Raw genomic sequence first — 23,622 nt, 5'->3', positions numbered from 1 at the left:
AGTGGGGGTGAGTTAATGTCAGGTGCCCAAATGTTCGTTCTCTAAAATTTCACCATTCTTGGGTGACTGAAATTGCTCCCAGATTGCAAAGGGCCCATCTGCTTCACCTTTTCCCAGGTCAAGGGACCATTTCTGGGCTGATAAGTTCCTTATGGGTAGGGTTCATGTCTCCTACATCAGTTCTCGTCTTTCAAGCCCTTAGTACAAGTGTTCTGCACACAGTAGCCGCTAAATAAATGCTACTGATTGATTGATTAGATGTTACTGATTGATGGTGGCTCTCTCCCAACATGGGCCATGGCTCCTGTGCTCCAGTTTGGGTTAGAATCAAATCCATTCTTCAGCTGGAACCCTCCTCTCCCTTCTTAGTTTGTCTGCTTTTTCTACTAGCGCTTCTCCGGCTAGCCGAGGTCTGGACCTGGAATTAGGGAGCTCTGTGGGTGGGTCAGTCGGCGATGGCATTTATTAACCGCCTACTATGTGCTGAGCCCTAGGTTCGATATGCTATTAAAATGAATTTAAAGATAGGGCCTGTGTTCTAATCCCCGTGACTGACCTCATAATGGTAATGTGGGCCTCACTTTTTAAAACACACGTTTCCAGAAGGCAGTTCCTGAGATTTAATAGCCAATATTGTATGCACATTAAACACCAAATGATTGTTAACGTATTTATGGAGGTTTAGCATGTCTCCCTTACATGGCTGTCAAACCTCAATAAACATGTTTAATAATTAATAGGTATTAAACAAACATAATTGGTTGAATCTAAATTAAACGTTCAGTGGAGCATATTTCAAATAGAGGTGAAACCGCAGTGATATTTTATCACTTAAAGTTCAGGCTGTCAATTCTGCCTTTTGAATTGGCGGAAGAAAAGCGTGTGGTGAAAGCAGTACATGTAGCATGTGGTTGCTTCTGCATCTTGGTTCTGCTTAGACTCTACTCTGTGGACCATGTTTTATTGTATGTATGTAGGCTGTAGACTAAGCCAACCCCTCTAGACTGTAAGCTCACTGTGGGCAGAAATGTGCCTGTTGTTTTATTGTATTCTCCCAAGCGCTTAGTACAGGGCTGTGCACACCGTAAGTGCTGAATAAATATGATTTGATTGAATGATTGTTAGGCACATATGTTGTACTTTCAGTTGGTTCTGGATTAATCTTTTTTTTTTTTAATGGATTATTACTTCCCCATTGCAATTGACAACACCATCATCCTACCTATCCCTTAGGCCCATGACCTGGGCATTATCCTTGCCTCCTTCCCCTCACTCAGTCTTTATATTTGATCTGTCACCAAATTCTGTCGGTTTTTCCTCTACAGCATTTCCAGAATCTGCCCTTCCTGCTCCATCCAAATGGCCACCGTACTGGTCCAGGCACTTTCCATATCCCGTCTTAACTGCTGCATTCATTCATTCATTCAATCGTATTTATTGAGCGCTTACTGTGTGCAGAGCACTGTACTAAGTGCTTGGGAAGTACAAGTTGGCAACATATAGAGACGGTCCCTACCCAACAACAGGCTCACAGTCTAGGAGGGGGAGACAGACAACAAAACAAAACATGTGGACAGGTGTCAAGTCGTCAGAATAAATAGAAATAAAGCCAGATGCACATCATTAACAAAGTAAATAGAATAGTAAATCTGTACAAGTAAAATAGAGTAATCAATCTGTACAAACATATATGCAGGTGCTGTGGGGAGGGGAAGGAGGTAGGGCAGGGGGGATGGGGACGGGGAGAGGAAAGAGGGGGCTCAGTCTGGGAAGGCCTCCTGGAGGAGGTGAGCTCTCAGTAGGGCTTTGAAGGGAGGAAGAGAGCTAGCTTGGCGGATGTGCGGAGGGAGGGCATTCCAGGCTGGGGGAGGACGTGGGCCGGGGGTCGACGGCGGGACAGGCGAGAACGAGGTACAGTGAGGAGGTTAGCGGCAGTGAAGCGGAGGGTACAGGCTGGGCTGGAGAAGGAGAAAAGGGAGGTGAGGTAGGAGGGGGCGAGGTGATGGACAGCCTTGAAGCTAAGACTGCATCAGTCTCCTCAGTGATCTCCCTGCCTCTCCAGTGTCTCTCCCCTCGCCGGTCCATTCTTCACTCTACTGTCAGGATCATTTTTCTAAAGTGTCATTCTGCATTAATCTTCCCGCTCCCTGAAATCCTCCAGTGGTTGCCCATTTCAATCAATCCATCAGTGGTATTCATTGAGCGCTTACTTCGTGCATAGCATTGTACTAAGCCCTTGGGAGAGCATAATAGATTAGACCAGGTAGACGTGTTTCCTGCCCGCAAGGAGTTTACAGGCTAGATGGGGAGACAAACATTAAAATTCACTACTTAGACTGTAAGCCCCATGTGGCACAGGAACGCTGTGACACCTGATTATCCTGTGCCTACTCCAGCGCTTAGAACAGTGCTTGTCACATAGTAAGTGCTTAACAAATACCATAAAAAAAGTGTTGGAAGAAAGTTTTGTACTTGTGCATCGCATCAGGCATGTCTTGAGTATCATGATGCGAGTGCTCTTAATGTGAGGTTCCTCAGGGCTACAGTCCCTACATCATAGAGAACTCACTGTATATACGCATATATGTATTTACACATGTTTGACCCAATTAGGCATGAGTTCTGCTGTTCATAAATCTATTTTATTTTTCATGACTCAGACTTTTTAAAACATGGCCTTACTGCCATTTACTGTTTTTAGAGCGGGGAGGAAAAGACAATTGAAATGATCGGGTTTTTAGAGCATCTACTAATGGCATTTGTTAAGCACTTACAAAGTGCCGGGGTTGTACATACAAGCTAATCTGGTTAGACACAGTTCTTGTTCCGGATGGGCTGCACAGCCTATGGGGCCGTGAGAATGGTCTGAAAGGGTTTGGACTCTCCGGTCTGAATCAATGCAGGCTTATCACTAGGAAGAGATCCTTCTCCCCTTCAGTAGAGGAAGCTCAAAGGGCTTGGCTCCAACCAGGACCAGTCAATCAATCAATCAATCAATCGTATTTATTGAGCGCTTACTATGTGCAGAGCACTGTACTAAGCGCTTGGGAAGTACAAATTGGCATCACATAGAGACAGTCCCTACCCAACAGTGGGCTCACAGTCTAAAAGGGGGAGACAGAGAACAGAACCAAACATACCAACAAAATAAAATAAGTAGGATAGAAATGTACAAGTAAAATAAATAAATAAATAAGTAAATAGAGTAATAAATATGTACAACCATATATACATATATACAGGTGCTGTGGGGAAGGGAAGGAGGTAAGATGGGATGGAGAGGGGGACGAGGGGGAGAGGAAAGAAGGGGCTCAGTCTGGGAAGGCCTCCTGGAGGAGGTGAGCTCTCAGCAGGGCCTTGAAGGGAGGAAGAGAGCTAGCTTGGCGGATGGGCAGAGGGAGGGCATTCCAGGCCCGGGGGATGACGTGGGCCGGGGGTCGATGGCGGGACAGGCGAGAGCGAGGTACAGTGAGGAGATTAGTGGCGGAGGAGTGGAGGGTGCGGGCTGGGCAGTAGAAGGAGAGAAGGGAGGTGAGGTAGGAGGGGGCGAGGTGATGGACAGCCTTGAAGCCCAGGGTGAGGAGTTTCTGCCTGATGCGCAGATTGATCGGTAGCCACTGGAGGTTTTTGAGGAGGGGAGTAATATGCCCAGAGCGTTTCTGGACAAAGATAATCCGGGCAGCAGCATGAAGTATGGATTGAAGTGGAGAGAGACACGAGGATGGGAGATCAGAGAGAAGGCTAGTGCAGTAGTCCAGACGGGATAGGATGAGAGCTTGAATTATCAGGGTAGCGGATTGGATGGAGAGGAAAGGGCGGATCTTGGCAATGTTGCGGAGCTGAGACCGGCAGGTTTTGGTGACGGCTTGGATGTGAGGGGTGAATAAGAGAGCGGAGTCGAGGATGACACCAAGGTTGCGGGCTTGTGAGACGGGAAGGATGGTAGTGCCGTCAACAGAGATGGGAAAGTCAGGGAGAGGACAAGGTTTGGGAGGGAAGACAAGGAGCTCAGTCTTCGACATGTTGAGCTTTAGGTGGCGGGCGGACATCCAGATGGAGATGTCCTGAAGGCAGGAGGAGATGCGAGCCTGGAGGGAGGGGGAGAGAGCAGGGACAGAGATGTAGATCTGGGTGTCATCAGCATAGAGATGATAGTTGAAGCCGTGGGAGTGAATGAGGTCACCAAGGGAGTGAGTGTATATTGAGAACAGAAGGGGACCAAGCACTGAACCTTGGGGAACTCCCACAGTAAGGGGATGGGAGGGGGAGGAGGAGCCTGCAAAAGAGAATGAGAAAGAACGACCGGAGAGATAAGAGGAGAACCAGGAGAAGACGGAGTCTGTGAAGCCAAGGTCAGATAACGTGTTGAGGAGAAGGGGGTGGTCCACAGTGTCAAAGGCAGCTGAGGTCGAGGAGGATTAGGACAGAGTATGAGCCGTTGGATTTGGCAAGCAGGAGGTCATTGGTGACCTTTGAGAGGGCAGTTTCCGTGGAATGAAGGGGACGGAAGCCAGACTGGAGGGGGTCGAGGAGAGAGTTGTTGTTGAGGAATTCTAGGCAGCGTGTGTAGACAACTCGTTCAAGGAGTTTGGAAAGGAATGGTAGGAGGGATATGGGACGATAACTAGAAGGTGAGGTGGGGTCAAGAGAGGGTTTTTTTAGGATGGGAGAGACATGGGCATGTTTGAAGGCAGAGGGGAAGGAACCAGTGGAGAGTGAGCGGTTGAAGATGGAAGTTAAGGAGGGGAGAAGGGATGGAGCGAGAGATTTCATAAGATGAGAGGGAATGGGGTCAGAAGCACAGGTGGCCGGAGTAGCACTTGAGAGGAGGGAGAAGAGTTGCTCTGAGGATACCGCTGGGAAGGATGGGAGAGTAGCAGAGAGTGTTGAGAGCCGGGGGGTTGGAGAAAGGGGGGAAGAGACTTTGGGGAGGTCGGACCTGATGGATTTAATTTTGTTAATGAAGTAGGAGGCCAGATCGTTGGGGGTGAGGGAAGGAGGAGGGGGAGGAACCGGGGGTCTGAGAAGGGAGTTGAATGTATGGAAGAGCTGGCGGGGGTGATGGGCATGGGTGTCAATAAGGGAGGAGAAATAGTTTTGTCTGGCAGAAGAGAGGGCTGAGTTAAGGCAGGAAAGGATAAACTTGAAGTGAACGAGGTTGGCATGGTGTTTAGACTTTCGCCAGCAGCGTTTGGCAGCTCGAGCATAAGAGCGAAGGAGGCGGACAGTGGCAGTGATCCAGGGCTGTGGGTTAGTGGTGCGAGAGCGGCGAAGGGAAAGGGGAGCGAGCGAGTCTAGCTGAGTAGAAAGGGTACTCACTCACTGTCCTCACTGTGGTGCTAAAAGGTCATGCTTTTACCTTCCTCTGCTTCTTGGGAAATATACTGTCTCCTTTCCTTCTCTGCAATTCCCTTGCCAACAACCTTTAATAGGACTTTTGGATGTTTTGCATACACATAGCTCTCACCAAAATCTAACTGAAATTCAGCAAAGTCTAACAGACAGGTGGCTCTTCCTGGGACTAGACAGGTGGATGGAGAGTCCAGAGCCCTGTCTTCCAGCCCTCTCTCTTTCCCTCCATCCGTGATTCCCCCAGCTGGAGCTTTCTGAGGTTCCACCTACCTGTTTCAGCTCCCTGCTCTGCGGTGGCTGGCTTGTCTTTGGCTTCTCTCTGACCACTTGTTTGCTTCTTGTTTCCCCCCGACACGAACGGCAGCTCCTGAGGATGACTATAGCCAAACAGAGACTGGGAGATGAAGAGATTGGAGTCCGGCATTTTGCCGCACACGAGCGGGAAGACCTGGTGCAGCAGCTGGAGAAAGCCCGTGAACAAGTAACCTCATCCTTATTGATGGACCTGACGCAGGGGAGGCGGGCTGGTGTCTGTGCTCTGGTCCCGGGACCCAGGCAGCTCTTACGGTGGAGAACGAGGGGGACGGTTGAGCGCCTTTACCCCTCCCCCTTCTGCTGCTTCCACGTATTGCTTGGATTTGGGCTTTCTGTGGATGGACTGTAAGCTCTTTGTGGGCAGGGGATGTGTCTGTTTATTGGTGTATTGTACTCTCCCAAGCACTTAGTACAGTGCTCTGCACACAGTAAGCACTCAGTAAATGTGGTTAAATGAATGAATGAATGATAGTGGTTGCCTCACAAGCATTGTCTTGTCAGTGAAGATGGCAGCTACCATTCTGAATATTCATTCATTCATTCAATCGTATTTATCGAGCACTTACTGTGTGCAGAGCACTATACTAAGCGCTTGGGAAGTACAAGTTGGCAACATATAGAGACGGTCCCTACCCAACAGTGGGCTCACAGTCTAGAATATGACTAGGAGTCACCTTCCTCCTCTCTCCTCCTCCTCTCTTCTCCTTTTTTCCCTCCCCCCTCCCCCTTCCCTCTTCCACCCTTCAACAATGACCGATTCCATCCCTCAACTTCAGCGCCTCTCAACCTGCTCCTCTACCAGCTCCCTTCTCAAATGACTCCCCTGAGACCATAACTGGCAGTTGTGTTTGCTTTTCAGTGATGATAATGTAGTTGGGAATTGTAAGCTCCTTGTAGACAGGGAATGTGTCTACAAACTCCACTATATTGTACTCTCCCAAGCATTTAGTGTAATGCTCTACACACAGTAAGCACTCGATAAATATGAGTGATTTATTAAATACGATTGATTCTCTCTCTTGGAATGGTAGGACCAAAGCCAATAGGCAGCCTTTGGGTGGTCTGATATGCAGGCCTTGAAATCACTCCATATAATGATAATAATGATAATAGTGGTATTTATTAAGCATTCACTATGTGCTAAGATAATTAGATCAGACACAGTCACTGTCCCACACAGGGCTTGCAACCTAAAAGGGAGGGAGAACTGGTCATTTTTTTCCCCATTTTACAGATGAAGAAACTGAGGCGCCCCACAGCAGGGGAGTGTTTGAGCCAGGAATAAAAGTCAGGTCTCCCTATTCCCGTCCAGGTCCCCAGCAGCCGCTCCCCCACCAAGTCGGCGGCCCGCCCCGGTTCTCACCTGGCTCCGGCTCAGAGGGTTTCCTTCCCCTGCAGATCGAGTCTCTAGAGCATGACCTGCAGGCCTCTGTGGATGAGCTCCAGGACGTTAAAGACGAGCGCTCCTCTTATCGGGACAAAGCGGACCGGCTGAACCAAGAGCTGCACCATATCCTGGGCGGCCACGAGAACCGCATCATTGACGTGGATGCCCTCTGTATGGAGAACAGGCAAGTTTCCAGCCGCGCCCTGGGGCCCCCTGCCCACCTAGGGTTGGAAATCTGGTTGGAACCCTAGTGATGATGGTGTTGATAATTAATCGATAAGATATTTATTAAATGCTAGCTATGTACCGATCATTTGCTGGGATAGAGAAGCAGCGTGGCTCAGTGGAAAGAGCACGGGCTTTGGAGTCAGAGGTCGTGGGTTCAAACCCTGGCTCCGCCAAATGTCAGCTCTGTGACTTTGGGCAAGCCAGTTAACTTCTCTGTCCCTCAGTTACCTCATTTGTAAAATGGGGATTAAGACTGTGAGCCCCCCGAGGGACAACCTGATCACCTTGTAACCTCCCCAGCGCTTAGGACAGTGCTTTGCACATAGTAAGCGCTTAATAAATGCCATCATTATTATTATTATCATTACTATGCAATCAGATCAGATACAGTCAAAGAGGGAAAGGGTATTTTATCCCCATTTTACAGATGAGAAAACTGAGGCACAGAGAAGTTAAGTACCTCGCCCAAAGCCACATAGTAGGCAATGGGCAGAGCATCCGGGTCTCCTGACTCCTGGCTCTGTGTTCTTTCTGCTAGGCCACACTGCCTCACCCTTCATGGTATAGGAGAAAAAGAAAACCCGTCCGGATAGTGAGGTTAACGGCTTTGAAGAGGGAAGGAATTTGGGAGATTCCCTTGAACACCCAGAGTTTCCTTAAAGGAAATTTGCTGAGAAGAAGTGGGGAGGGTGGTAAATTGAAGTCTGCAGTCTCCTCTTGGTTTCTCTCAATTTGCTTGCCACAGTCATGGGAATCAGGAGTGATTTGGGTTAATTAATTAATGATGGCATTTATTAAGTGCTTACTATGTGCAAAGCACTGTTCTAAGCAATGGGGAGGTTACAAGGAGATCAGGTTGTCCCACGGGGGGCTCACAGTCTTAATCCCCATTTTACAGATGAGGGAACTGAGGAACAGAGAGGTTGTGACTCGCCCAAAGTCACACAGATGACAATTGGCAGAGCAGGGATACGAACCCATGACCCCTGACTCCAAAGCCCGTGCTCTTTCCAGTCAGTGGTATTTACTGAGCATTTACTGTGTGCAGAGAGCTACACTAAGCACTTGGGAGAGTATAATACAGTGAGTTGGTAGTTATGGTCCCTGCCCACAAGGAGCTAACAGGGAGACAGAGATTAATATTAATTGTGAATATGTACGTAAGTGCTGTGGGACGGGGGGGGTAGGGTGAATATCATGTGTTCAAGGAATACAGATCCAAGAACATGGGTGACACAGAAGGGAGAGGGAGTAGGGGAAAAGAGGGCTTAATTGGGGAAGGCCTCTTGGAGGAGATGTGATTTTAATAGGGCTTTGGAGGTGAGAAGAGAGGAGGAGGAGAGAGGAGGAAGGGGACTCCTAGTCATATTCAGAATGGTAGCTGCCATCTTCACTGACAAGACAATGCTTGTGAGGCAGCCACTATCATTCATTCATTCATTTAACCATATTTACTGAGTGCTTACTGTGTGCACAGCACTCTCTCCCCCTCCTTTATTCATTCATTCATTCTGTTGTATTTATTGAGCTCTTACTGTATGCAGAGCACTGGACTAAGCACCTGGAAAGTACAATTCAGAACAAAGAGAGACAATCCCTGCATGGGATTATTTTAATGAGCGAATGTCTGGCAGCAAGGATGGCTTCCTTTAAAACAGCAGAAAGTTGTAGAGGAGAAGGGAATCCTGGATGCTTTGTCCCACAAATTCAGATATATTTTTTTCTGCATCTCCTCACCTGCTACACTCTCTCTCTCTCTCTCTCTCTCTCTCTCTCTCTCTCTCTCTCTCTCTCTCTCACCTCTCTTTTTCTTTTTTTCTCTCTCTCTCCACCATGGCATGGCTATATCTGTATTTGTTGTCGCTACTTCATGCAAACTTATATGTGTCTGGGGTTTCCCTCCAGATACCTTCAAGAGAGATTAAAGCAACTTCAAGAAGAAGTCAGCCTCCTGAAATCTAACATCGCCAAATACAAGGTAAGGGATTTTTTTCCTCCCTGCCATAAATCTACCCACTAAATTTTTAAATGTCATCAATGAATTCTAGTGGAATTTATTCTAAACCTGGTTCTTCACTAAAGAAGATACTTTAGGTTTCACACAGATACCCATGAAAACCCTCACTTGTGCTTTACAGTTCAGTTCCTCTCTGACGATTCCATGCCGGACTCTTTTCTTCTAGATTTCCCTGCCACTTTTTCATAGTGAGGGGTCTCTGTGGTAGCAAGAATAGGCATGTTTCTTGATGCAGAGGGAAAGAGAGAGTGTGTGGGGGGTAGTAGCAGGGGCATGGGGAGCGCTGAGATAGCATAGTTTAGCAGAAGCCCGAAGGACCTGGATTCTAATCCCGGCTCCGCCGTTTATTTGCCACTTATCTCCCTCTTAAACCGCCTCTCTCCCCTACCCCATCTCTTGCCCCTAATGATCTGACCACCTACTTTATTGAGAAAATCAAAACCATCAGGCATAATCTCCCTAAATCTCCCCTGCCCCTCCCCAGTCCCTCCTTCCTCCTGCCCATCCTTCAATCTCCCATGTTTCCCAGCAGTATCTCAAGAGATCTCCTGCTTTCTCTTAAAATCCAGCCCCTCCACCTGAGCATCTGACCTCATTCCTGTACACCTTATCGAAACACTTGCCCCCTCCCATCTCCCTTCCGTCATCTTCAACTGTTCACTCTCCAACGGCTTCTTGCCTTGCAAACATGCCCATGTCTTCCCTATCCTACTTTCAGTCCATGTTTCCCCACTCCTCAAGAACCTCCAGGTGTTGACCCATCTACCTCTTCATCAAACAGAAACTCCTTACCATTGGCTTTAAAGCACTGAATCACCATAGTGACCTCACCTCGCGCTACTCTCATACTACAACCCAGCCCCCACACTTAGCTCCTCTAATGTTAGCCTACTCACTGTACCTCGAGCTCATCCATCTCGACTCTGACCTCTATTCCATGTCCTGCCTCTGTCCTGGAGCACCCTCCGTCTTCGTATCAGATAGACAATGACTCTCCCCCTTCTTCAAAGCTTTATTAAAGGCACATCTCCTCCAAGAGGCCTTCCCTGTCTAAGCCCTCTTTTCCTTTTCTTCCACCCCCTTTTGCGTTGCCCTGACTTGCTCCCTTAATTCATTCCCCTTCTCAGCCCCACAGCATTTATGTATATATACATAATTTATTTATTTATATTAACATCTGCCCGTCCCTCTATACTGTAAGCTTGTTATGGGCAGGGAATGTGTTTGTTATATTGTACTTTCCTAAGCACTTATTACAGTGCTGTGCACATAATACGTGCTCAAATATGTGATTGATTGCTGTGTGACCTTGGGCAAGACACTTAATTTCTCTACGCCTCAGTTACCTCATCTGTAAATTGGGGAGTAAGACTGTGAGCCCCATGTGGGAAGAGAAGCAGCGTGGCTCAGTGGAAAGAGCTCGGGCTTGGGAGTCAGAGGTCATGGGTTCTAATCCCGGCTCCGCCGCTTATCAGCTGTGTGACTTTGGGCAAGTCATTTAACTTCCCTGTGCCTCAGTTCCCTCATCTGTAAAATGGGGATTAAGACTGTGAGCCCCACATGGGACAACCTGATCACCTTGTATCCACCCTAGCGCTTAGAGCAGTGCTTCACACATAGTAAGTGCTTAACAAATGCTATTATTATTATTATTATTATTATTATTATTATTACTATTATTATTATTATTATTATTATGTGGGCATGGACTGTGTCCAACTTGAATAACTTATATTTACCCCAGCACTGAGTAAAAAGCCTGTCATGTAGTAAGCATTTAACAAATACCATTTTTTTTTTTAAAAAAAGCCAAAACAGACCCAAAGCTTCAAGCCTCTGGCACCAGGAAGAAACACCAATTGAGTTTAACAGGACATCAGTCAGTTTCTTCAATATTAACACAATCCCATGCAGTTTCCCAAACAAGTCCTCCTGCTCAAAATTACTTAAGCAACTTTGGTTCCTGTTCAAGATTAGTACCCCAGCACACTAGTCCTGTATAAAACCAGGTCTCCTGCATCACATCCTTCAAACACCCTCTGGTCCACACGAGATTTGTTTTGCCCAACGTTGAGGCAGCTGGCCTGCTTTTTGGCCTCAGGCCAGTCCCTTAACTTCTCTGTGCTTCAGTTTTCTCATCTGTAAAATAGGAATGAAATGCCCATTTTCTCTCATAGACTGTCCATGTGGGCCTGTGACTGATCTAATTATCTTGTGTTTACTGTCTTGTATTCAGCCCTTAGTAAAATATTTGGCATGTACAAAGTGCTTAATAAATGTCATCATTATTTCTGTGCTATTGGCCGGTCTCCCGTGGGTGGGGGAGTTTAACTTCTTGTTTCATGGGGTTTCTTTCTCCCCAATCATAAGCCACACCCATCCCGAGGCAGAATGTAACCTTTACAAGTGTTTTCGCCAAGGATTTCGTGTACCTTTCAATGTTCCTAGTTTTCGACGGGAGACTAGGAAGGTGTGACGGCTAATCCCTCTTTTGCTACTCACTTGATGGGTGACCTTTTGGAAGACACTGAGCCTCATTCAGTTCCCTGTAAAAAGAGAGCGGGTGAGAAGGCTGGTGGGAGACTTGTGGACAATATACATCCCAGAAACACAGTGAGGAATCTGATTCTCTTTGCTGGTTGCTTCCCAGTTCATTGTTGTTTCAAGGGTGTGGGGCTCAGCAAGCTGTTCTCATCCAGGCCCTGCGTAAACTGGCGACAGCCCCACTGGCCCTCTGGGGTCCAGCGGGAACAGCTGAGGTTTGTGACGCAGTTCCACACTCTCTCAGATGCAGTGAGTCTTGCTGGCGTTTGTCCTACAGCCTAAGGGAACCCTCATCGAGAGGGGAGACTTCTCACCAGCATCTAACCAGCATCTTCTCTCCCTCTAGCTCGTTGTGGGCAGGGAACATGTTTGCCAACTCTGTTGTACTGTACTCTCCCAATTGCTCTGTACACAGTAAGCCCTCAATAAATACCATTGATGATGATGAGTATCATCTTCATCAATGGCATTAGAGAGCCCCTTTGGATACTGAGTTCGGGTGGTAGCAAACAAAAACAGCAGACGATGGTGTAGTCCCTGAGGAGAGGAGGGTGGCTTACGGGTGGTCGGGAAGTTGGGAAATATTAGACCGTTTCAGTACTCACTTTCTGTTCCCCCAGGGGCTCTGCTCTTAGTGATAAGGTTTCTCATCATGCACAGGACAGTCTTTTCTGAGCCCTGTCTCTTTTTGCTGTTTTTGTAGAGTGCCCTGGAGAGGCGGAAGAACTCAAAGTCGCAGGGCAGATCCGGTAGCAGCTCCCTGACTGGAGTCCTGTCAGCAAAGCAAGGTACAGCGTGAACCTCTGTGCCTTTCCTTAGGGCTGAGGGCTTTAGCCAGAATAATTTCAAGGCCCTTTCTGACCCAAGCCCAAAAATGCACAGCAGGGTTCAGTCCATTTCACCTGAACCTGAGCTATTTAGGAAACAATGCCCATATGGCCTGGTTAAATTTAAAAGGAGCCCTTCCCCTTAAACGGCTAAGGCCACTCTTCCGTGTGTTTGGTTGCTTGGGAAATGAGGTGTGGAATTCTCAAACAGCCACCCCGGAGCTACTCCATTTGACTCCAGCAGCTTTGGAGGAAATCTGTCCTGGGTTTCATTCATTCGATCGTATTTATTGAGCACTTACTGTGTGCAGAGCACTGTACTAAGCGCTTGGAAAGTACAATTCGGCAACAGACAGACATAGTCCCTACCCAACAATGGTTTTATTTATTTGTATCGATGTCTCTCTCCCCCTCCTTAATGCATTCATTCATTCTATTGTATTTATTGAGCTCTTACTGTATGCAGAGCACTGGACTAAGCACCTGGAAAGTACAATTCAGCAACAGAGAGACAATCCCTGCCCACAATGGGCTTGCAGTCTAGAAGGGGGGAGACAGACATCAAAACAAGTAAAAAGGCATCATTAGCATTAATATAAATGGACTCACAGGCTCAATCCCCGCTCCTCAGATGAGGGAGCTGAGGCACAGAGAAGTGCAGTGATCTGCCCAAGATCACATAGCATCCCTTTGCTCTTCCCCAACGGACAGACAGACGTACAGACAGACGGACGGACAGGTGGACATTAAGACAGATGGATGGACGGACAGACAGACGGGCATTAGGACAGAAAGACGGATGGACAGACAGACGGATATCAGGACAGACAGATTTTTGCAGTCAACCCCTTCCCCTCTCCCACTCCTGTGTCTCTCTGATGCCAAACCGAGGGTTTAATGTAGCATGCATGGTATTGGATCCCATTTAACTATGTCTCTTGTTCACCTGGAGTATCGATTGCTTGATGTGCCCCCTGACACCAAGAATGATTCAGGTTCTACTGTGATGGGTTTAGTGTCGGAGAGTTGCTTGCCTTAGAGATTCAAATTCTGCCCCTGCCACTTGCCTGCTATGTGAGCTTGGCCAAGTCACTTAACCTCTTTGTGCCTCAGTTTCTTCACCTATAAGATGGAGATAAAATTCTTATTCTCCCGCTTTCTTAAACCGTAAGCCTCATGTGGGACAGGGACTGTGTCCAACCTGATTATCACATATCTACCCCAGCACTTAGCATATTTCGTGGCACATAGTAAATATCTAAGTGCTATTATTACTGTTATTCCCAGCTCAACCCCAGGTCTCCTCTGTGACCTTAGGTGAATCAGTTAACCTCTCTGTGTTCCATTTTCCTCATCTGTATAAAGGGAATGAAAACACTTGCCCGTCCCTACCTCACACAAAGTTGCTTTCAGATAAACGAGATAATTGGTGATGTCTGTTATGTGAGGTGGGGACAGGGACTGAAAGCACTATAAATTTAAGGTATTAAAAGCACTTCAAAGGGTGACATTGGGTGTGCAGGTTAGGAGAAGGAGATTCTACCAGGTATTGTCCTTTAGTGTGTCTGCAGTCAGAAATGGAGGAAGAACCCAAGAGGAATATAATAAAATGAATACGGAGAAGCAGTGTGATTAGTGCCAAAATGAAGCTGAATATATTCTCACCCATGGGAAAACTAAAACTGAATATCTGCTTCTGAAACTGAATATCTGCTTCTTTATTCCCTCCCTCAGTCCAAGATTTATTATCCGAAGACCACGGATGCAGCCTGCCTGCCACCCCTCAGTCCATTTCTGACCTCAAATCTTTGGCGACTGCCCTGTTGGAGACGATCCACGAGAAGAACATGGTCATTCAACACCAGAGGCAGACCAACAAGTGGGTAGTCCGATGTAAAATGGGCCAAAAGGTTCATTCCAATAGCCATGTGGTGGGGAGGGGAAAAAAGGATGTCCAGATTGCCGTCTCATCTGGGTCTTCAGGATTCAGGATTTGGAGCCTGGTTGCCGGGAACCATCTCGTTTGGGTGCTAGAACCAGTCGCTGAAAATTAACCATCGACAGTTCAAGCACATCAACCTCTGTCTGCCACGTGACCTTGGGCAAGTCACTTAACTCCCCTGGGCCTCAGTTACCTCATCTGTAAAATGAGGGTTAAGACTGTGAGCCTCATGTGGGACCCAGATTGGGTCCAAATCGATTAGCTTGAGTGTACCCCAGCGCTTAGTACAGTGCCTGCCAATAGGAAACACTTAACAAATGCCATAAAAAAAATCAACCACATCAAAGCAACTAATGTTGACTGATCCAGTCCCTGCCACTTGAATCTTGCTCCAGCCTCCTCTGCCCAGAAGTTGGGGTTCCGATGGGAACAGGGGAAGCTATTCCTGTCATCATGGGCCCCTCCTTTGGGCAGCGATTGGTTTGCAGCAATGGACAGGTGGGTGGCAGAGGTGGCTGGGATGGGTACCTCCTGCCCCCCTCTGAGAAATCAACACCGTGTCCTCCAGAATAAGGGACTATGAGGGGAGGAGGAGGTGGCTGCCCATCTGTCCATTTCTCAACTTGTGCCGATATCAACTTTTCAGGCCGAAGTGGATTGGCTTTGATTCTTGGGAATGGTGATGGTTGGGAATAGTCAGCGATTCGCTCAGCGATGATTTACTGTTCTCCATCCCTCCCTTTCCCACTTCCCTCCCCCCTTCCAACCTGGCCCTTCTGTTAGCTGCTGATGCCTCTGGGGTGGATTCTGGCAAGAAAGATTGTGTGAGTTTGAACTGTTTGGTGAATTCTGTGAGCTCAGCATTATCAAATTCCCCAGTTCAGTCTCCCAGGGGTTGGGGAGTGGGGCCAACCAGAGGAATTGTTGTGGAAAGGAAGTGTTTTTTGATGTCGTTAGGAATATCAGGACCTGGTTCTTACAAATGTAGAATCCGCTCCCTGCACCCAAGATTGTCAGCTTCATGAAGGCAGGGATCATGCCTACTAACTCTGTACTGTGAGCACTGTACTAAGCGCTTGGGTGAGTTCAGGTTCCCCCCACCCCGCCCCCACTCTTGGTACAGTGCCTTATACAGAGTAAGCACTCATTTAAGTACTGTAGGATGCATGGGGCATTGGAAGCTATGGTGAAATTGGGTCTGTGGAATGTGGGTGACTCAAAGTTTGACCTTTCTCCATCTCCCACCAAAGAAAGGGGAAAAGTAAAAACAAGTTTGAATTGAATGATTTTTGAAAGAGTGTCCGCAGCTTTGGAGGAAATCAGAGCAGGAGGTGAAAGCGCAGAGGGGGAAATGGGAAGCGTCCAACGATTGATAAAAACATGGTAACTTGAAAGCACTTAAGCCGTCCTCTCTGACCTCAGACTCTGGCGAGATGATGGGAAGAGAGGATCCCCAGCTTTACCATGGCCATTGGGGGGTAGGTGGAAAGTGATGGAAAACACGAACTAAGAAAATTGAGAATGGAAGGAGGATTTCAGCAGAGATGCAGAGCCTTTAGAAAGAAGCCAGTGACCAGCGAAGGGAGAAGGGGCAATCCTCAAGACCTGACGGGTAAATCCTTGACAGAAATTTAACAATTATTTTTCAAAAGAAGAAGGGAAAAGAATCTTAACCAAGGAACAAAACAACCAGATGTTAAAATGATTACTTTCTCTTAAGGTGAAAGGAAGAAATCAGCATCTCCCCAGGATAGGGAACTTTTTTTTATTTCTATTTGTTGGCTGTTTACTGTGAACCAGGCACTGTACTAAGTGCTGGGGTAGTTACAAGTTAATCAAGTTGGACATAGTCCCTGTCTCACATGGGGCTCACAGTCTCTTAATTCCCATTTTACAGGTGAGATAATTGAGGCACAGAGAAGTTAAGTGACATGCCCTAGATCACGCAGTAGACAAGTGGTAGAGTTGGGATGAGAACCTCGGTTCTTCTAACTCCCAGGTCTGTGCTCTTTCCACTAGACCACGCTGCTTCTCTGCTGTGTGCAGTATAACCTTGGGCAGGTCACTTAACTTCTCCGTGCCTTAGATACCACATTTATAAAATGGGGATTAAGACTGTGAGACCCATATGGGACAGAGACTGTGTACAACTTGATTAGCTTGTAATAATGATGGCATTTATTAAGCGCTTACTATGTGCCAAGCACTTTTCTAAGCGCTGGGGAGGTTACAAGGTTGTCGCAGGGGGAGCTCACAGTCTCAATCCCCATTTTACAGATGAGGTAACTGAGGCACAGAGAAGTTAAGTGACTTGCCCAAAGTCACGCAGCTGACAGTTGGCAGAGCCGGGATTTGAACCCATGACCTCTGACTCCAGAGCCCGTGCTCTTTCCACTAAGCCATGCTGATTTTCTACCCCAGTGCTTAGTACAGAACCTGGCACAAAGTGAGTACTTAACAAATGCCTTTCTTTTTTTTTTTTTTTTTTAAAAAAAGCCTTTTCCCTGAAGGCTCCAGTTGCCAGGCAGTTTTGAAAGGGGCACATGGTTGGTTGCCTTTATTAATAATAATGATGATAATGACTATGGCATTTGTTAAGCGTTTACTTTGTGTCAAGCACTGTCCTAAATGCTGAGGTAGATATAAATTAATCAGGGCCAACACAGTCCCTGTCCCACATAATAATAATAATAATAATAATGGCATTTGTTAAGTGCTTACTATGTGCAAAACACTGTTCTAAGTGCTGGGGAGGATACAAGGTGATCAGGCTGTCCCATGTGGGGCTCACAATCTTAATCCCCATTTGACAGATGAGGGAACTGAGGCCCAGAGAAGTGAAGTGACTTGCCCAAAGTCACAGAGCTGACAAGTGGCGGAGCCCACATGAATTCACAGTCTAAACAGTGCAGCAGGAGAAATGCAGCAGATCCTAAAGCAATCAAATGGTGTTTGCTCCCTGAACTTCCTGAGCGATGAAACTCTCAATAAGGGGAGATATGCTTTGGACCTCGTCCTCAAAAAAAGGGCCCTCCCAATTTGTCCTTCCCAGCCTGCACTGCCTCCAAGGGTAACTTCCCCTCCGGGAAATGGGACAGACAGTTTCCACCCACAGTGCCACTAAAGAACCGAGAGATTAATTGCAGGTAGCTGGTGTGGCTGGGTTTTTCGTGTTCAATTCTTTCATTTTTAATGCTGTCTAAGAATCCCCAAACTTTTTATTTTCCATGGGTTTGTGGCTGGGTGGTTCAGGTTGGGGAAGTATACCAAGAATTCTAATGGTTCACTGTTTCTCCCAGTAATGATTTGCAGTAGCAGTAGTGGTCATATCTGGGGACAAACTCTATCACAGCCACATTTCCGAAGAGCACATTATAAATATCGGGGTAGGAGGTGATTGACACAGCTCTTTTATTAACGCTTGTGTCCCCCACTACAGTGTTCCATTTAAATGTCTGTTTCCCCCTCTAGACTGTCAGCTCGTTGTGGGAAGGGAATGTATCTGCTAATTCATTCAATCGTATTTATTGAGCGCTCACTGTGTGCAGAGCACTGTACTAAGCGCTTGGGAAGTACAAGTTGGCAACATATAGAGACGGTCCCTACCCAACAGTGGGCTCACAGTCTAGAAAGTGGGCTAATTCTGTTCTGTTTTACTCTCCCAAGCACTTAGTACAGTACTCTGTACCTACTAAGCACCCAGTAAATACTATTGATTGATTGAGTGAGCTCTTGGAGTCATTCTGAGCCTGGAGTTAGACCTTCTTTACTTGTTTCCAACTACTTGCCCTTTACCCCTCCTTGCAATGGTGATGGTCCAACAGGCAATCACCTTGAGTGTCACTAAGAACTCTGCACCCCTTTGTTAGGAATGCAGATTAGATTGATAGGTAGAGAGATAGATTAATAATTTACAGGGAGAGACAGACATTAAAATTAGGGACAGGAGAAGTAGAAGAATATTTAAGTGCTGTGGGGCTGGGTGAGCATCAAAGTGCACAAGGGATACACAGACAAATAATAATAATAATAATGATGGCATTTGTTAAGCACTTACTATGTGCAAAGCACTGTTCTAAGCGCTGGGGAGGATACAAGGTGATCAGGTTGTCCCACGTGGGGCTCACAGTCTTAATCCCCATTTTACAGATGAGGTAACTGAGGCCCAGAGAAGTTAAGTGACTTGTCCAAGGTCACACAGCTGACAATTGGCAGAGCCGGGATTTGAACCCATGACCTCTGACTCCCAAGCCTGTGCTCTTTCCATTGACCCATGCTGCTTCTCTATGTATGGTCAACACAGAAGGGAGGGTGGATGGGGAAATAAAGGGCTAAGTCTGGGAAGGCCTCTCGGAGGAGATGAGATTTTAGGAAGGAATTGAAGGTGGGGAGAAGGGTGGACTGTCGGATATGAAGAGGGAGGGATTTCCAGGCCTGGGGGAAAGTATGGGCAGTGGGATAGACGAGATTGAGGTACAGAGAGTATAGTTTGGCGTTAGAGGAGTGGACTCTGTGTGGATTGGTTTGTAGTAGATCGGCAAGATCAGAAGAGTGCCTGATCGACCTGACTGAGTTCCTCCTTAAAGCTGATGGTAAGGAGTTTTCTGTTTGATGCAAAGGAAGGGATGGAGCTGTGCCCCTTAGGGTAGAAGTGGGGAAAATTGAAAGCCAGCCTTTGGGAACAACTCAGTTCTTTATTTTTAGGTTCAGTTTGAAAAAGAGGAGAACTGATTTATTTAGAAAAACTGCTCGAACACCGCTCGGTGCTCTCCTAAGCTCCATCTCTCCAAAGACAAAGAGTTCAGCCTTTTTTCTTTTTAAAATGGTATTTGTTAAGCACTTATGTGCCAGGCACTGGACTAAGCCTTTTCCCTTGCCTCTTGGGAACAGTGATCAAGAGCATATTGAGTATCTGAGCTCCTTAAGGAACAGGCATCGAAAATGGGTGTTTGGGTGATTGGATTGCAAACCCATCAGTTGGGGAAGGAGGAATTTGTGTCCCAACGTTGTTCTTCGTAATGGAAGAAGATGAACACTGACAGTGAAATCCACCTATCAAGGCATGTGAAAAGGTCAACATTAGGTCCGCAGTCCAGGCTACATTGTGTGGTGAGAAACAGTGTGGTCTAGTGGAAAGAGCACAGGCCTAAGAGTCAGAAAACCTGGGTTCTAAACCCGGCTCCATCCCAAACCTGCCGTGTGACCCTGTGCAAGTCACTTAACTTCTCTATGCTGCAATTCCCTAACCTGTAAAATGGGGATTCAATACCTGCCCTCCTTCCTGTTCAAACTGTGAGTCCCACATGGGCCATAATTATCTTGTATCTACCCCCAGCGCTTAGCACAGTGATTTGCACAAAGTGCCTAACAAATACCACTATTATTATTATTGTTGCACACAGAAAGTCTCCCTCTTGTTGTGTTGTCATGCCAGATGCTTGTAGAACCTGGTGCTGTTTTCTCTTTTGCTTCCTTGGGTCTCGTTTGTAATGGAGTTTTTTGATCAGAGTTGTTCTTTTCTCACTAGCAATATACCATGTTGTCTACCTTGGACAACTGGATCCATTTCAGCTAGTTGCAGAGTTGCCTGATTTTGTTTTCCGATGTTTTTAAAACTTTCCTCCGCCCTACTTGCTTTCAGAGCTAAAAAAAAAAATACTGCGTGAGATTACTAAGAGCATATTTATTTAAGGGTCAGGAACTTGAAAACAGAGGAAACCCAACAAATAGAGTGAAAATTGAAAGTAATTGATAAAGACTATGAAGAATTTAGTACTTCACTAAGGCCAGGCAGGCAAAGCTGTAAATACCATCCTCAGTTGAAAGAAACCAAACTTGGCAAAGTCAAAGAGTTTGCCAGGGACTTAGAGGGAATATTAATTAAGACCAAGCAAATTGATTCAGATAAAGTTGAGAGCCTGGTCTCCCCCCACTCCCTTCCGGAATTGTCTTTTCTTTTTCCCTTTGGAGTCTGGAGGAGCTGGGTAGCATCACTTTTATATGTCTGATTTTGGCTGTGACATGAATCGTAATCCTGACAATTAGGTTGATTCCCAGTCACCAGAGACCAGAGTGTCAGAGAATCTCAAAAAAAACCCCAAACCCCCCACATCCCCCCCCGAAAAAAAAGATCGGCTGAAATTTTTAACCCAGTTTCTAGACTGGAGAGATTTAGCTAACTTGGAAATGATAAGAAAATCATTTCCCAGCCACCATCGATTGAAATGGGATGGGGGAGAGGAATGAAATGCAAGCGTGGGGGTAGAGTGCCCTTTTTGAGGCCTGTACCTTTTATGTAATCCCCAAAAGATGCTTATCGTAGGGTGGGAAGCAGATGTCATAGAAACTGCGTGTGTTTTTGCTGATAACCTTGTAAGTTGGCTGCTAATCAAACATTGATTAGTAATTCATTTGAATCGTCTGGCCCTTTTACAGAATCCTTGGTAACCGGGTGGCTGAACTGGAGAAAAAGTTGAGAACTTTGGAAGTTTCTGGTTTGTGGAGTCTCCCAGGTGAGTCGTGTCATGAGATCCGTTCACCTTGCACCTTTTCCTGGAGACCATCAGAGCGTTGACCCAGAGGCACTTAGGGTTTTTTAGTTATTGAAAAAACCCAATAGTTATTAGTTAGTTATTTAGTTTAGTTTTTAGAGGCAGCATTGTCTAGAGGGTAGGACACGGGTCCGAGATTCAGGGGATCTGGATACTCGTCCTCGCTCTTCTGTTTGCCTCCCTTGTGACCCTGAGCAAATCATTAACATCTCTGCACCTCAGTTTTCTCATCTGTAGAATGGGGATAATAATACCTGCCTCTGACTCACAGGGATATTGGAAGGACAGAATGAGATAAGTAACGTAGGAGTGCTTTGGGAAAATCTTTAAAAAAAAAAAAGCAATCTACAAACTCAATATGTTATTTAAGCAATAATAATAAGAATGAGGATGGGATTTATTAAGTACTTATTACATGCTTTGTGCTGGGTTAGATACAAGATTATGGAATCAGATGCAGTCCATGTCCCACATGAAAATCACAATCTCCATCCACCCCATTTTGCAAATGAGGAAACCGAGGTCCTTAGAGGTGAAGTGGCTTGCCCAAGGTAACACAGTAGAATGGAGGCAGAACTGGGGTTCTTCCCCAGGTCTCCTGACTCGCGGTCCCAGAGTGTATGAATTTATAAAGCTACAGAGATGGGTCGAACAAAGATATTGTGGTAAATACCAGGACCGTTCACATTGATCACCACGATATGAAATACTTGATGTTTGCAATGTCATTAAATGTAAGCGGCAAAGAGCCACAGTTCTTTTATTTATTCTGTTGTTGATTTGTGGTTTGCTACATTCTGTTCCTTCTGTAAATCCTGTGGGTCTGCAGCGCTTGAATGTGTTTGGCTCTCTCTGTCGTCAGAGTCATAAAACTTGGAGCGGAAACTCCTATTAAGCTATCTTCTGCCGGCCCTGCTGAGAACACTTCTGTGGCCATTGGAGCCTATTTCTGTGTTTGTCCTCAAACTTCAGTTTGAACAAACTTGTCCAGTGATGTTCCACTCTGTGTCCGGTGGAGATTCTCCATCAGGCATTGAGGAAGCTCCTTCTCAGGCCTGGTTGCTCCCGGGAAATTAATTCTGCGATCTCCATCCCATTGTGCTCAGCCCAGTGTTCTCCCTTCCTTTACTGACTTTCACCCTGAGTAGAAATGGGGGATTATCACCACTCCTCCACTTTGCTAGCAGGATGTGAGGTTTCAGTTAACGCTTTCCAGTCAATCTCTGTTTCCCTTCAACTGTATCCTCTGCTTCCCTGTTACACGTGAGAGCCCAGTGGTGATCTAGGCAGTAAGCAGCCCTCTAAAGTTTCCATAATATAAATCCTGAGGTCCTCCAGCCTGGAGCACCCTCCCTCTTCATATCTGACAATCACTCTCCCCACCTGCAAAGACTTATCGAAGGCACATCTCTTCCAAGAGGCCTCCCCTGACTAAGCCCTTATTTCCTCTTCTCCCATTCCCTTTAGTGTCACAGTTGCACTTGGATTTGCCCCCTTTATCCACCTCTCCCTCAGCCCCACAGCCCTTATATATGTATCTGTAATATATTTATCAATCAATCAGTCAGTTTGCATTTATTGAGCACTTGCTGTGTGCAAAGTGCTGTACTAAGCACTTGGGAGAGTAAAATATAACAAGGCTGATTGATACATTCCCTGCCCACAGTGAGCTTGCAGTGTAGAGGGGGAGACAGATATTAATATAAACGTATTATGGATATGTACATTAATGCCTGTCTTCCCCGGTAGACTAAGCTCATTGTGGACAGGTAACATGTTTACCAACTCTGTTATATCTTGCTCTCCCAAGCACTTAGTACAGTGCTCTACACACAGTAAGTGCTCAATAAATACAAGTGATTGATTGGGTTTGTTTCCTACAGAGCTATTTCCAACAGAGTCGCTCCAAAATGAATAGCAACAGCAATAGCCTAGCAATCAGAAGGCTCCCTGCCCTGCCACTTGTCTGCTGTGTGACCTTGGACAAGTCACCTAACTTCTCTGGGCCTCAGTTACCTCATCTATCAAATGGGGATTAAGACTGTGAGCCCCATGTGGGACAGGGACTGTGTCCAACTTGATTAGCTTGTATCTACCCCAGCTCTTAAAACAGTGCTTGACACATAGTAAACACTTAACAAATACCATTATCCTCACCTCCAAACTCCCAGTTGTCTCTGTTGGCAGACAGTATTCTGGGCTGGATGGACCATTGGTCTTCCCCAGTAGGAACCGTTGATGATTCTTATCTCTTAGGAGTTTTAATAGTTTGTTTCTCCAAATAACTCTTCAGTGGTGTGAAAGCAGTGTTGTCTTCCGGTTGCTTGTCTTTTGCTTTTATTGTTTTCAGTTTCAACATTTTCTGTGACATCTCCCAGTAGGTAGCACTGCCTTTGCTGTTTGTGCATTGGGGTCCTGATTTATTTAGGCAAAGAGTGCGCGGGAAAACTCATAGTCAA

At 46.4% G+C, this 23,622-nt stretch overlaps 1 protein-coding gene across 3 annotated transcripts in view; it reads left to right on the top strand.

Annotated features, from left to right (window-relative positions):
* The window catches only part of CCDC149 (coiled-coil domain containing 149), a 66,981-nt gene that overhangs the window by 32,965 nt on the left and 10,394 nt on the right, over positions 1 to 23,622 (top strand). For all 3 annotated transcript variants that reach the window (XM_038752589.1, XM_038752587.1, XM_038752588.1), the window contains exons 5-10: positions 5,717 to 5,833; positions 7,066 to 7,238; positions 9,188 to 9,260; positions 12,547 to 12,631; positions 14,405 to 14,549; positions 21,048 to 21,124. In XM_038752589.1, coding sequence (XP_038608517.1) covers positions 5,717 to 5,833; positions 7,066 to 7,238; positions 9,188 to 9,260; positions 12,547 to 12,631; positions 14,405 to 14,549; positions 21,048 to 21,124 — 670 coding nt within the window. The remainder of the gene's footprint in view (positions 1 to 5,716; positions 5,834 to 7,065; positions 7,239 to 9,187; positions 9,261 to 12,546; positions 12,632 to 14,404; positions 14,550 to 21,047; positions 21,125 to 23,622) is intronic.

The sequence above is a fragment of the Tachyglossus aculeatus genome, chromosome 10, assembly GCF_015852505.1.
Source record: "Tachyglossus aculeatus isolate mTacAcu1 chromosome 10, mTacAcu1.pri, whole genome shotgun sequence".
NCBI lineage: Eukaryota > Metazoa > Chordata > Mammalia > Monotremata > Tachyglossidae > Tachyglossus > Tachyglossus aculeatus.
The sequence above is the reverse complement of the archived record's forward strand: the minus strand, read 5'-3'. Positions and strand labels throughout refer to the sequence as shown.